The sequence below is a fragment of the Melanotaenia boesemani genome, chromosome 22, assembly GCF_017639745.1.
Source record: "Melanotaenia boesemani isolate fMelBoe1 chromosome 22, fMelBoe1.pri, whole genome shotgun sequence".
Classification (NCBI taxonomy): Eukaryota; Metazoa; Chordata; class Actinopteri; order Atheriniformes; family Melanotaeniidae; genus Melanotaenia; species Melanotaenia boesemani.
Genome location: NC_055703.1, coordinates 13,408,382 through 13,420,435, shown reverse-complemented (window position 1 = coordinate 13,420,435; position 12,054 = coordinate 13,408,382). Strand labels below are relative to the sequence as shown.

At 38.6% G+C, this 12,054-nt stretch overlaps 1 protein-coding gene across 1 annotated transcript in view; it reads right to left on the bottom strand.

The window, feature by feature from the left end:
* The window catches only part of sgk1 (serum/glucocorticoid regulated kinase 1), a 34,490-nt gene extending 31,956 nt beyond the window's left edge, over positions 1-2,534 (bottom strand). The window contains exons 1-2 of the mRNA XM_041975386.1: positions 2,108-2,534; positions 1,446-1,625 (exon numbers count right to left, since the gene is read on the bottom strand). Of these exons, the coding sequence (XP_041831320.1) occupies positions 1,446-1,562 (117 nt within the window). The 5' untranslated portion in view covers positions 1,563-1,625; positions 2,108-2,534. The remainder of the gene's footprint in view (positions 1-1,445; positions 1,626-2,107) is intronic.
* Between the last annotated feature and the right edge of the window lie 9,520 nt (positions 2,535-12,054).

The window sequence follows — 12,054 nt, the reverse complement described above, 5'->3', positions numbered from 1 at the left end:
AATAATTACATTTACAATTAAATAAATGCTGGTTAATGAGGTGTCAACTTTGCACTCATTTTTGGGGAACTTTATGTTTTTGTGATCTTGATGTGGTAGAAGAATAATTCAGTTTTGTATGAATCCAGATCTTTTTGTTATTGTCAGAAGGTGATGTGATGAGGTTGTTAAATTGACTCTTGATCTCGCAAGAATTACAAGCATAAAAAAAGCATGGCCGGTAAGACTGTGAGTGCTGCATCACACATAACAGGACATTTTTGCTATCATCTTTTTTCTTTATAAATGTTTTCCCTAAATGAGACATTCCCACATTAGTCCATGCTGGTTTGTGTCCTGTAAACGTATTTGGGCTTAGCACCATGTAATTTTACATAGCCAGAGTACAGCAGAGGAGATCCATTTCACTACCATACGCTCTGATATTGGGGGGTCAATCATCTTATGCGGTGCTAAGCTTGGGATTCAACATGCACATTAGTGCCATGGGAAGACAAGCTGGTGGAAGAAAACTGAACAAGTATCCAAGAATAATCATGCTTGCAATAGATTTGTAGATTCTCAGTCGCTGAATGAACCATGCATGCCTGCCTTATTTCACAATCAAAATCTTTATCAAAACATCACATTTTCTGTTTATGGGATGCTGACTTGGAGGTTTTTGCTCTCTTGGTGGAGATTTTGATTAATGGGGACTTGCAGAAAGCAAAGGAGGATACAAACTCTGTTCGAAATGTGCAACCCAATCCTCCCCTTCTCCCAATATTTAAAATCCCATGAGTCCATCAAAGCATTGTGTGGACCATTACACAAATAAATAAGGCATTAAACATGACAACATATGGCTGCTGATGCTCATATTAAAAGTAAAATAGTTAAAATACAAGAAGGGCTGAAATGGGAGCAAAAGAAATTATATTAAATTCCTGATGCTCTGCAGCTCATGTAGTCAAGTATGCAACACAGAAAAGTTAAACTTAACGCTCCAAGTTTAGGTTTGCAGTCTATTAATTCCTTGCATCGTATTTTTGGTAATAAAAAGTGCTGGTAATTAGCCAAGCTAAGAAAGTATTTCATCCAAACCATTATATCTACACAAATGATCTTTATGACAAATCTGCAGCATATTTCTGGAAATGCAGGCAGATCTTAAAAACTGGCCTTTGCCATTTATCATTATTTACATACTTCTAACTGTTTTGGAGTGCACACACAAGCAAAGAGAAATACTCTTACACACACTATAAACACAGACACATAGGGAGCTGAATCTTGCTTGTTATCATAGTGGCTTAGCTTCCACAATGACATCATCTATGGCACAAAGAGAAAGGGAGCCCTCCAACTGTGACACCTCCTAGCTTAGACGCAAGTGTAGGAAGGGCAAAATTCAACCGCCTCCAAAATGTGGAAAATGTATGCATGAGCGTGTCACCCATACTCACCTTTCTCTTGACAAACTGGAAAGCTGAGCACTTCTTAAAGGAGAAGGCAGTTTTCTCTCCCCCTCCTCCTCCACCTCCCCCACCACCACCTCCTCCTCCCCCGTTCACCAGCTTCATGGCCGACACCGGCACCCCGCTTGCCTCTGTAGATCCCAGGGTGACGGATGGACTGGCAAGGAGCTACGGTGAGAGCAACAGAGTTGTTTAAGGCATGAGGGAAGGATGCAGAGAAGAGCACGGGACAGAAAATGGGAGAGATGTTTCTGCGTGGTAAAAAGAGGATGAACGAGAGTGAGAGCAAGAGGAGGTGGAGGAGGCATATGGACCAAAATGTGAGGGAGGGAGGTAGGACACTGCAATTACAGTGGGATTACTGTAACACCAGTGTGTTTGGATAGAGATGAAGATAGGAGAAAACAGACAGTAAGAGAGGCACAGATGACAATTGAGAGATAGATGCAAGGGGGAGGAGGGGGTGGAAGAGGAAGACAGCAGCTCCTGTTGCTGTAAGGAGTAAACATCTTTGTTTACAGGAGTCTCACAACACTTTAAAAGCAACTCAGTGAACTCTCAAGTGTGTGTGAAGTTTATGCATGCAAGTGTGAGTGTATTTACATGCTAAGTGCAACATTTAAAATACCACAGCCTGCATCCATCTGTACCTTTATGCTGCTGTGTTGGCTGGTTCCTCTGAATCCACTGCAGCCCTTTTTTTTAGGAAGACTCCTCCAATGCCTGGTCCCAGATTAGATGCACCAAGTTACTCCTCAGTTACAGGTGTCCCTTTACTCTAAACTAAGCTTTCATTCCCAAAACCAGGATGGTGAGATGAGAAGGACGAGTCTGTGATGTTGTTGTTGCATGGCTCCATAAAATCATATCACTGTGTGATAACTCTGTGTAAGTGCGTGTCCTTAGTGGTGCAGTTAGTCGAGGTGCATTGTAGGTGAATGCTCTGAGGAAGCTTCAGGAAGTGTGTGTGTGGGTGCATGATGAAGAGTGGGTGATGTGTCCAGCTGCAGTCCTGTGCCTCACACCTCTGTTACTTTATCAATGAAAGGCTCTGCAGTGAGCAGATGCTGGCTTCCCTCCCCTACTCTCCTCTCTCTCTCTTTCCATCCAGCTTCCTCACCGATCCTCATCTCCTCTTTGCCCTCCCCATTTCACCCGCTCTCTCATTCTTCTGCTGCAGTCGATGGTAGCTCCTCCTCTTTTCTCTCCCTCCTCCAAACTACCTCACCTCATCTCTCCCATGTTAATCTTTCTCTTTGCTGAAATTGTCCCAGGGAGGACTGAAGAATACAGTGACGCTCAGTTATGTGTCCTCCACAGCAAACTAAGTGTGCAGAGGCATAATGAATAGTGTACAATTTTCACTGAGCGTTTCAGTACATACATAAAAAAACATCATATCTGCATGTCAGTCTTTGACTGCATCCCCAATGACAGTTTAATTTTCTAATGTGACACCTGTGAACAATAAACTAAGTAACTTTTATCTGCTACATAACTCAAATAATATGAGGTATTGACACCAATTAAAGCCAAAACGTGAGATGAATTCTAAATGTGGATAGATTAGACTGCTTTTTTACTTTCTCCAGAACTGCTAACACAGATGCAGCTACTTGAAATGACATCTTCCAGCCAATTTACAGCCAGTGGGAGTAACACAGGCATGGATCTGGCAACGTTTTGAGCCATTTTCATATATGAACAGCTGAGATTTTCAGGAGAAAGTCTGGATAATTTGGTCCGACCCCTTTATGCAGTTTTTGTTCACATAAGCACATAGCGGTGCAAGGCTTTCTGCTTTAGATGAGCTTTCCTGGTACAAATGGGAGGTGGAAAGGAACACAGGTCAGGAGGAGCAGGAAATCATGCAGAAATTTGGCTATAGAAGAATCTATTTTCTTCACAACACACTGGGATTAACAGATGAGGTTCTGTATCTGTATTGTATTAATGTAAATACTGCAATTATTGTGCATTATGTATGTCCCATACTTTTTACTTTTTTTTTTTTTTTTTATTATTATTTTTGCTTAGGGACTTCTGAGCATCCCCATTTTATTTGTCAGACTCACTAAGAACAGTGGTTTGTTTGCTTGCTTGCTTGTTTGCTTGCAAGATTTTCACTAAACAGAACAGTTTGGTGGAGGATGCACTTTCTGATGATTGGGTTCATCTCAGATGGCAACACCTCTAGGTTAGGTTTAGGAAAATATCATTGGTTGAAATAATATACAACATTTATCCTTTAGGGTCTGTGTAGTGTCCACAGGGACAGGAGTAATGATGTGATGGATCATCATAAAAGATAATGGTATGTCACAGAAAAGTGCAGTAATGTGATCATTTTTAAGTATTTATTGTTGAACTGCTGTTGTATGCTGTGAACCGTCGAGTAAGACTGTGTTCAAGCAGATCATTGCAAGCTATGATTAGTGTACATTTCGCTATGACACATTGTGATTGGAGACACGATCAGTCATTTCAGAAAAATTATTTCTTAACCACAAAGAGAGCAGGGAGCTTGGCTGTCCATCACATCTGTCAATCACAGAGAGTCACAAGCTGTGTGCCGAAAAGGTGTGTGTAGATGGATGTGGATGGATGATAGTCAACTTCAACACTGTCACACTGACTGAGATTTCTTCTTTTTTTTTTTCTTCTTTTTTAAATGGTTATTTATTTGTGCAATATTTCTTGGTGCCACTATGCTTCTATGGGTCATCTCAGAGGAAATGGACAAAGCACCTCTGCTGAAGGGCTTGTATATTGCAAAAGTTATATAACAGATTGAGCTTTAAAGTGCAATTTAATCTTTGCCTGACTGATTCTAGTCAACAAAATGAAAAAAACCTTCTTTGGTTTTTGCATTAAAGCACCAGCGGTATGCTTCACTTATTCAAGTCAAGGGAATAAAGACAAGAAAACCTAGTTTGCCAAAATTTCTTCTCAAAGATAGAGATGTAAGGGCTCTAGGGTGCTATTATAGGGTCTGACAGCAGCAACAGCGTTACATAACTGCGACAGATTCTCTCTTAAATATATAGCTGCGTGGCACATAAATAATTCTGTGCTCTCTTAAAAGATTCTATGCTGCTTTTGTGAATTTAAGTGCACTGTCTAAATAATTAAAAACGGGGTGTCTTAAATGGTGCAAGGAGTATTCAAAATTATCACAAAGTCAATGAATTATAGATTTTCCTCAAACTACTAGAAAGTATCATATAGCTACACCCTCATAAAAATAAATTTTTTTAAACAAAAATCCTAGATGTAACAACTGTAACATATGTAAGGGTTGTGGCATTTTCATGCTTATTATTTACCCACAGACCATGAGGCCATGCACTTGAGACCAAGAACTTTTGACAGAAAGTCATGTGAGACTATATTGTAGCCCTAGTGATGGACAGAGATAATATACACTTGCAATTTGAGACCACTAATGAGGTCCTCTGGGTATGTGTTGATAATATAATAAACAAGACCAGGTTCAAAAAGATATCCATGCAGCCCCTTTGGTGAGAAATCCAAAAAACTAATTGGTTAAAATTGCTATTATTTCAAAATTAGTGTTATCTGCAAACCAAACCAATGTAGTAATTCAATATGTTTCTTTACATTACTCTGATGGCTTCTTTTTTTTTTTTTTGGACATTATGAGGTCTGCAGAGAGATAGATGGAGATTAAAATAGTCACCAATTGCAGTAAATGACTTGTTTACCCTTCAAGTTATGCACGGAGGTCACCTCGTCTGCCTTTAACAAACTGACATTGCAGAAGAGAATGCCATGTCTTTTTCCCTCTTTCTCTGGTTTAATCTTTGCCCTTTGAGCTGTCTCTGATTAATCAAATGGCTGATTCCTACTTCCCCCTTCAGTTCTACTTTCCTGTTCAGAAAGGCACAGTCAGAGCCATCTCGCTGAGGATAAGCCTTTTCTGGACACAGAATGACCACTGACATGGGGTAGTGAGGTCATGACTGGGAATGATGCCCAGACCGCGTGACCCTGACTGCATGCACTTCTTGTCATTCTCTGAATTACACACACACCCACATCTCTCACCATCTTCCACTTTAAAGAAGAGGCTCTTGGCTCATAAATAAATTAACCATATTCCTGCTCTGCAGCACTGAATGTCTTTATAGGGAGGAGGGCTTCGCTTTTACATCAGTTGCAAGTTCTCTCCAAAACCGAAAATAGCAGCCTTGCTCTGCACATATTCATTAGAAAGGACCCAGTTGCTTGGAATATAACTCACTGTGTATGTTTCTGTACAGGACTATTTGACTTGCATGTAATTAGCCACCACATTATTTTTGTTAGGCATGAATAATCTTGAGAAGCAGAGGTGATAGACCAACACACAATATTGAAATAGGATTATATGTGTGAGAGGGTATCAAAATAGATGAGAATGAGTACATACAGATTTTTGAAAGTAAAGTATGTAGTTAACTTTTTGTTTTTTTGACACCCACATCTGACTAATGCAAAGGGTGATGAACACCATTTTTTGTATGAGTATGCGGTGAGTATGTGTGTGTGTTTCTGTCATACTTTTTTAAGGCGTTGTTTACTTCAAGGCTCTCCCAGGGCCAAAATTCAAGCTGACTGAATCTATCATTCTCTAATGAGCTCCACACAAAGTCACGTGCATGTAATGTGCATGCGTGCCTGTGTGTATGTGAGATGCGTGGGAGTTAACACCAACTGTGCTTGAAAATGAAGGGAGGGGTTTAATCTAGTGGGTTGTATATATACCTGCATGTGCCAGTAAATGTGGTGGGTTTGTGTTTGTTTGCCACATTACCACATTGCGTTGGTGTGTGTGTGTGTGTGTGTGTGTGTGTGTGTGTGTGTGTGTGTGTGTGCGTGGGAGAGAGTGCAGCCACAAAACTCCCAGTGGGATCAACTACACTGCAGTGCTGAGCTAAGGAGACAGAGAAAAAGTGCTAGAGAGGAGAGAACCAATTAGATTGGTTCAGTAGCCGACAATCATTGCTGAGCTCAGTCAGCTAAAACATGAGTAGCAAATGCAACGAGTGTCTAACTCAGGACTTGGTTCTATGTGCTATGACACTTATAAATTATATTTTTGTTTCAATGCTTACTGGGGCTGTTGAGTTCTGTCACATCACTTGAATATAAGTTAGACTGAAGTCACCTGACAAAAAAAGCTGTTTTTGTGCTTCAAACACACTTCCCACCTGCAAAATATGCATTGATTAAAGAAAACGAATAGAAATGCACTATTTTATTTGATTTTCAACTTGTGACCATCCATCCATTGATTTTCTATACCCACAAAATCCAATCCAGAGTCTTGGATAAAATTCCATTCTTGCATGAAAAAGGGCTAAAACAAATTATTTAGACAAACCAGTGCTGCTAATATCAACGCATGGGCATTGTGTATTGTCATTTCTGTATATATGTTTTACTTATTTATTTATTACCATTTAATTGTTAGATTTTAATAGCTGTTATCAGATCTGTGAGATAGGCAATTAAATAGGGGCAGGTATTATCAGTTTTATCAGTTTGAGGTTTTATAAATAGTAGGAGGCTGCTTGTTAAATGGTTTACTGTTGTAATTTAACCATTTATTTGTTCACCAGCCATGGGACCGCAGATGGAAATAAGCCGGTGGCTAAATCTGATACAATGCATCTTTTTTCCTCTGAGATTAATGTTTTTTGTGCATTGTCCCAGACAAATAAAAACAAACAAACACTTGTTGCACAAGTATCCCTTACTGTGGATCACACATGCTTCCTTAATGGTCATGTGAATTTATTCAAATTATAAAAGCCCTAAAAATAAATACACAGGGTAACTCAGTGTTGCAGAGTTTATTGAAATAGTCACATTTTGATTGTTGAGTCACATTTGAGAGGAGAAAAAGTCCATATTTTGAGCTATATTTACATCCTCTACTGTTTGCAAAACACAAGTGTGGGAACTGCCTTGCCTTACAGTAAATGGGAGTGAAGAAGGAAATGTCTATTTTTACAATTACTTGACTGAACCTGCCATTTATTCCACAACCTGTTGCAGCAGTTTCATTTCAGAAAACCCAAGAATGCAAGAAGCAATACACCCTCTTCATTGTTTGTTTGTCAGATGAAAACTTTCAGAGTTGCAGTGAGTCTAAGTGCTGATTGTAAACTACAAATCACATTTAGATCAGTATAGCTGAGGTTTTTATTTTTTATTTATTTATTTGTGTGTGTGTGTGTGTGTGTGTGTGTGTGTGTGTGTGTGTGTGTGTGTGTGATTACAAGATAACAAAAACACATTAAAGCAATAGCAGCGGTATGCCACAGGGCTAATTAAATCATTCAGCTAGATTGTGTTTGTTGGATGTGAAGAATTTCTGTCATTTTGTCCCAGCCCTGCAGAAACCTGTTGTGCATTCTTGGCAAAGCAAGTTTGTTTATTCACCACAAAAGTAAAAGCAGTCAAGGTGTTTTATATAAGTAATCAAAGCAGCTGTTTTTAAACACATCATCTTTACAAAATTGCAGTGCGTGTGTTGCATATTTCAATGTGAAAACGATACGATCACTTTGTACAGTGTGAGTTGACATGGTTCTGATATCTGGCTGTCAATAACACAGAGTTCAAGGCATCTAAAGCAGCAAAAAATGCTTGCTGAGACACAAATAGACATTCATACACCCTAATAGCTTGTCAGATTAAATGGAGAACTTCTCACACCTACATGCATCAGCAAAGTGAATGTTTTGTGTCTGTGGTATTGGTGTGTGGACCTGGTGGTTTTGTCCTTCAGAAGATGAAAATTGTCAATGAGTCATGTCCAAAAACATTTCCTGTAAGTTTTGGAAATACATGTGGGACTGAGGAGGAGTGTGTTGACACAGTTGGTTCTTGGCCTCCACATGGCAGAAACACCATGTCCACAGTGAAGAAGCACAGACTCTGACTTACTGACTTACTGACTCCAAAACGAGGCCAGTCTCAGCTTTGAGCCCCTCACCGAGGCCTAGAGGACTCATTAGCCCTTCCCACACAACCTGTTCAGTGTGGTGAATGTGTTTTCTGTTTTTAAAGAAGAAAGGTGAAATGGCAGGACAAAGTCAGAGATCCATGTGTGTGTGTGTTTTCTTGGTTTTGCTACCTTATCAGAACATTTTTTGTTATTATCACTGACCTTGTCAGGACCAGTATCTAATGAGGCAGAATGTCATTTGTGGGGTCATGGTTATGTTTTGGGTTAGGGAGGCAATAAATGGAAGTAGGGATTACTGTGCAAGCCTGTGATTGTGTCAAGCATGTGTGTGTCAAGATGTTGGTGAAAACAGCAATGGATGTGCAGTCTCATTTATTCTGACAGTCATGCTGTGGTTGAAAAACACAGGAAATGCTTGTAAACAGACACACAATCAAACATTATGTCTTAAATTAATGTTATTTGCAATGATTTTTATATATTTTTGTGTGATTTTTCTTTTCAGTTCTAACGACTGGCTGTAGATTAGTACACAGTTAGATAAAAGACAAACAGCCATGTGGTTTGGGGAGATGCTTCAAACAGAAGGCATCAAGGCTGAATCACCTGATGCTCACACGCCTGATGTTTATCATGTGATGACTTGATGTGAGGTGTGATTAGGTTTGCCACTAGCTCTGCTAAATGTGAGTACAGTGTGTTAAAATATGCAAAATGATCACAGAGGAGAAATTATTGTATCTAGAAAGCCTGAATCATATTTTCTTTCTTTAATTTTCTATTTACCAAAAGAATACCCTGGAACCAACAGGTGTTAGTGTGAATTTCCATCCTGCTAATATTTATTCTACTTGCAGTGCTTATCTGAGATCTGATGAATGTCAAAGCATCAGTATAGCTTGATTTACATCTCAGTTATTTACATATTTTCCCGGCACTGACTGACAGACTGAACATGCAAGAGGAAGAGTAGCCCTGAGAGTTCATCTGTGATGAGATTACTCAGGTAAGTTGAGGTGGTTTTATGTCTTTACTTATTTATATTTTATGTGTATCATGTTGCTTTTACCGTATCTGTTAACAGTGTAACTTGCTAGTTTCAGATATCAGACAGGTTTTATAACCTGCATTACATCAACAGTACAGATTGCAATAAGGTGCCTTCTCATTTTAAATATTTTAAGCAAAATAAAAGGCAAAGAATCAGACTATGCAGAATATGCACCTGTGTAAGTATTGATATGCGGTGTAGTTTCAAACATGGTTAAAGATCAACACTTTTACAGATTTGCTGCAGCACAGTTCAGACTCTGCAGCACATTATGACCCTGTGTTCTTTCACTTCACTGTGTGAAATGCCTGCTTTTTACGTTTGCCTTGTCTGCTTGCTCTTGCAGGTGCCGTCTTATAGAAAAACAAGTAAGATAGATACTGGCTGCTGATGACTGGTGCCACATACCTGAACAGGCATTTGGGTGGGTACTGAATAGAAACATTCTGTTCTAGTCTGACTCAATGGTCTACAAACCAAGAATGTGGAGCAGCAACTTGTCACATGCCTTCAAAATCAAGTGCATAATATGATCACATTATGTTTGCAGCAGTTTTTAAATCAGAAATACTCATGAAATTGAAGCTATTTCATCTTTTTTTTTTCTCAGTGAAAGACTTTAAGAAAAAACTTTCACTCTTCTGTTTTTTTTTTTTTTTTTTTTTTTTTTTGTGTCAATAACAGTTTGAAATATTCAACTATCTCTGCATCTGTCTGCCTGCTTAAAAGTCGCCTTGTGACCTTTTCAGCAATGCAGTTTTCAGGATGATTGACAAGGATAAGCCAGGAGACTTGGGGACATATCACCTGCACACACATGCACACACACACACATTCACATGCCCAGCAGCTGACTCATGTATCTCCAGAGACGCACATCAAAGGGCAATTTATCATATTGTCTCATCTTCATGCTCATCCTGCCTGAAAAACACAAAAGCAGCAATAAGTTGTTTATTGGTTCCACATGGAAACTCCAGTTTCACTGATTTGCATGTTTTCATTTCAGCTAACAGACAAGAGGCAAAAAGACAGGAGTGCGTCTTTCTGCAAATGGTACTTAAATGTCAAATTATTAAAAATTTGATCTTATCAAGAATTCAGCACTAACAGTTTAGATTTATGGGGCCTCAGTAGGAAATCAGCACAGCAGTATTTGTTTTTCAATATTTATATTTAATGATGTACTCAATCCTTTTCAGCTTTGAGGATAACTGGTTCTACAGCTTATTGGGAGACACTCTTCAGAGATATTTTTTTAACTGCCCCTACTGGAGGGGTGGTATTGTTTTACTTTTAAAATTCATCCTGTAGATGTCTTACATCTACAGGATGCATTTTCACTTGTTCTGTTCACTTTAAGTCATTAATTAGCTTCAGGTCATTGTCATGATATTTTGGATTATCTTGTGCTGAAAAACCAAAAGACTGACAAGAAAGCTATGTTTCCAGTCATGGTGTCATTTATACTGTAAATGCCATGTGTCCAGCACCATTTGCAACCATCCTGCTCCACTTTATGTAAATATTATCGTGTCGGGACTTTACATTTGATGTGGAAGTTCTAAAAGAGTTAATTAATGATGCAGGATAGTATCTGATCCTAACAAATTTATCTTCATCTCATCTGACGAAAAAAATAAATAAATAAATAAAATAAAATAAAAAATGTGCCCCGTGTAAACCAAACCTTTTTACAGGCCTTTTAAAGCAAAATTTTCCATTTGTCTTGTGAAGAAAAGTCTGTTTTTAGAAAGTGTACTTCATAATGTTTGAGCTGCCACAGAAACTCGAAACTTGAAAAGATAGATTGTGAGTGTCATAATGTAAACATGCAAATAAACACAAGCAATGGGTCCAAATATAGATTAACCAGGAACCACAAGTTTATAAACCTTTAATTAAATCACAAGTTATTTAACTTGTCAGTAATGTCGTTAATGATAACATCACATAATGCCAGTCGCCTTCATAACACAGAGTGTCAAGTATGGGACCTTTGCTTTTAGGGCAGATTCTAAAGTATTTCTATACGTCAATGGGAAAAAATTGTAATATGTCAGCTGATATATAATGTAGTTACTTTAAAATGAACAAATTTGGAATAATTTGACAATTGCATAGACTTTTACTTGCTTTACTTGTACATTGTTGATAGCAAGTTGTGGTCACCTTATTCTTTTGTGCCTTTTTTTGTGACCCGAGTCACTTTGTGCAATTTGTAAACAAGCCTGAAGCAAAATAAATATCACCAAAGGATCCATTATCAGCAGGTAAAGTCAGTCTCATTAGTGTCTGAACACATTAGCATTATGGCTTCACTTATCCTAATGAGTCTGTAGTCCAGGGAGGTTTCTTTTAACATTTTGCATATAAACTTGTGCAGATGCACCTACATCTTTGAAAAGTTACAACCACAATAGTTTCGTGAAGATGTGCACTGAAGATTCCACCGTGCAGCTTGATCTAAGTAAACTGGCCCTAATCTACTTCTCCCCATCTGTCTTTGAGTGCATGATAGGCCACAGTTAACCCGTTTATAAACACAAACTGAAGCCATTTTACTT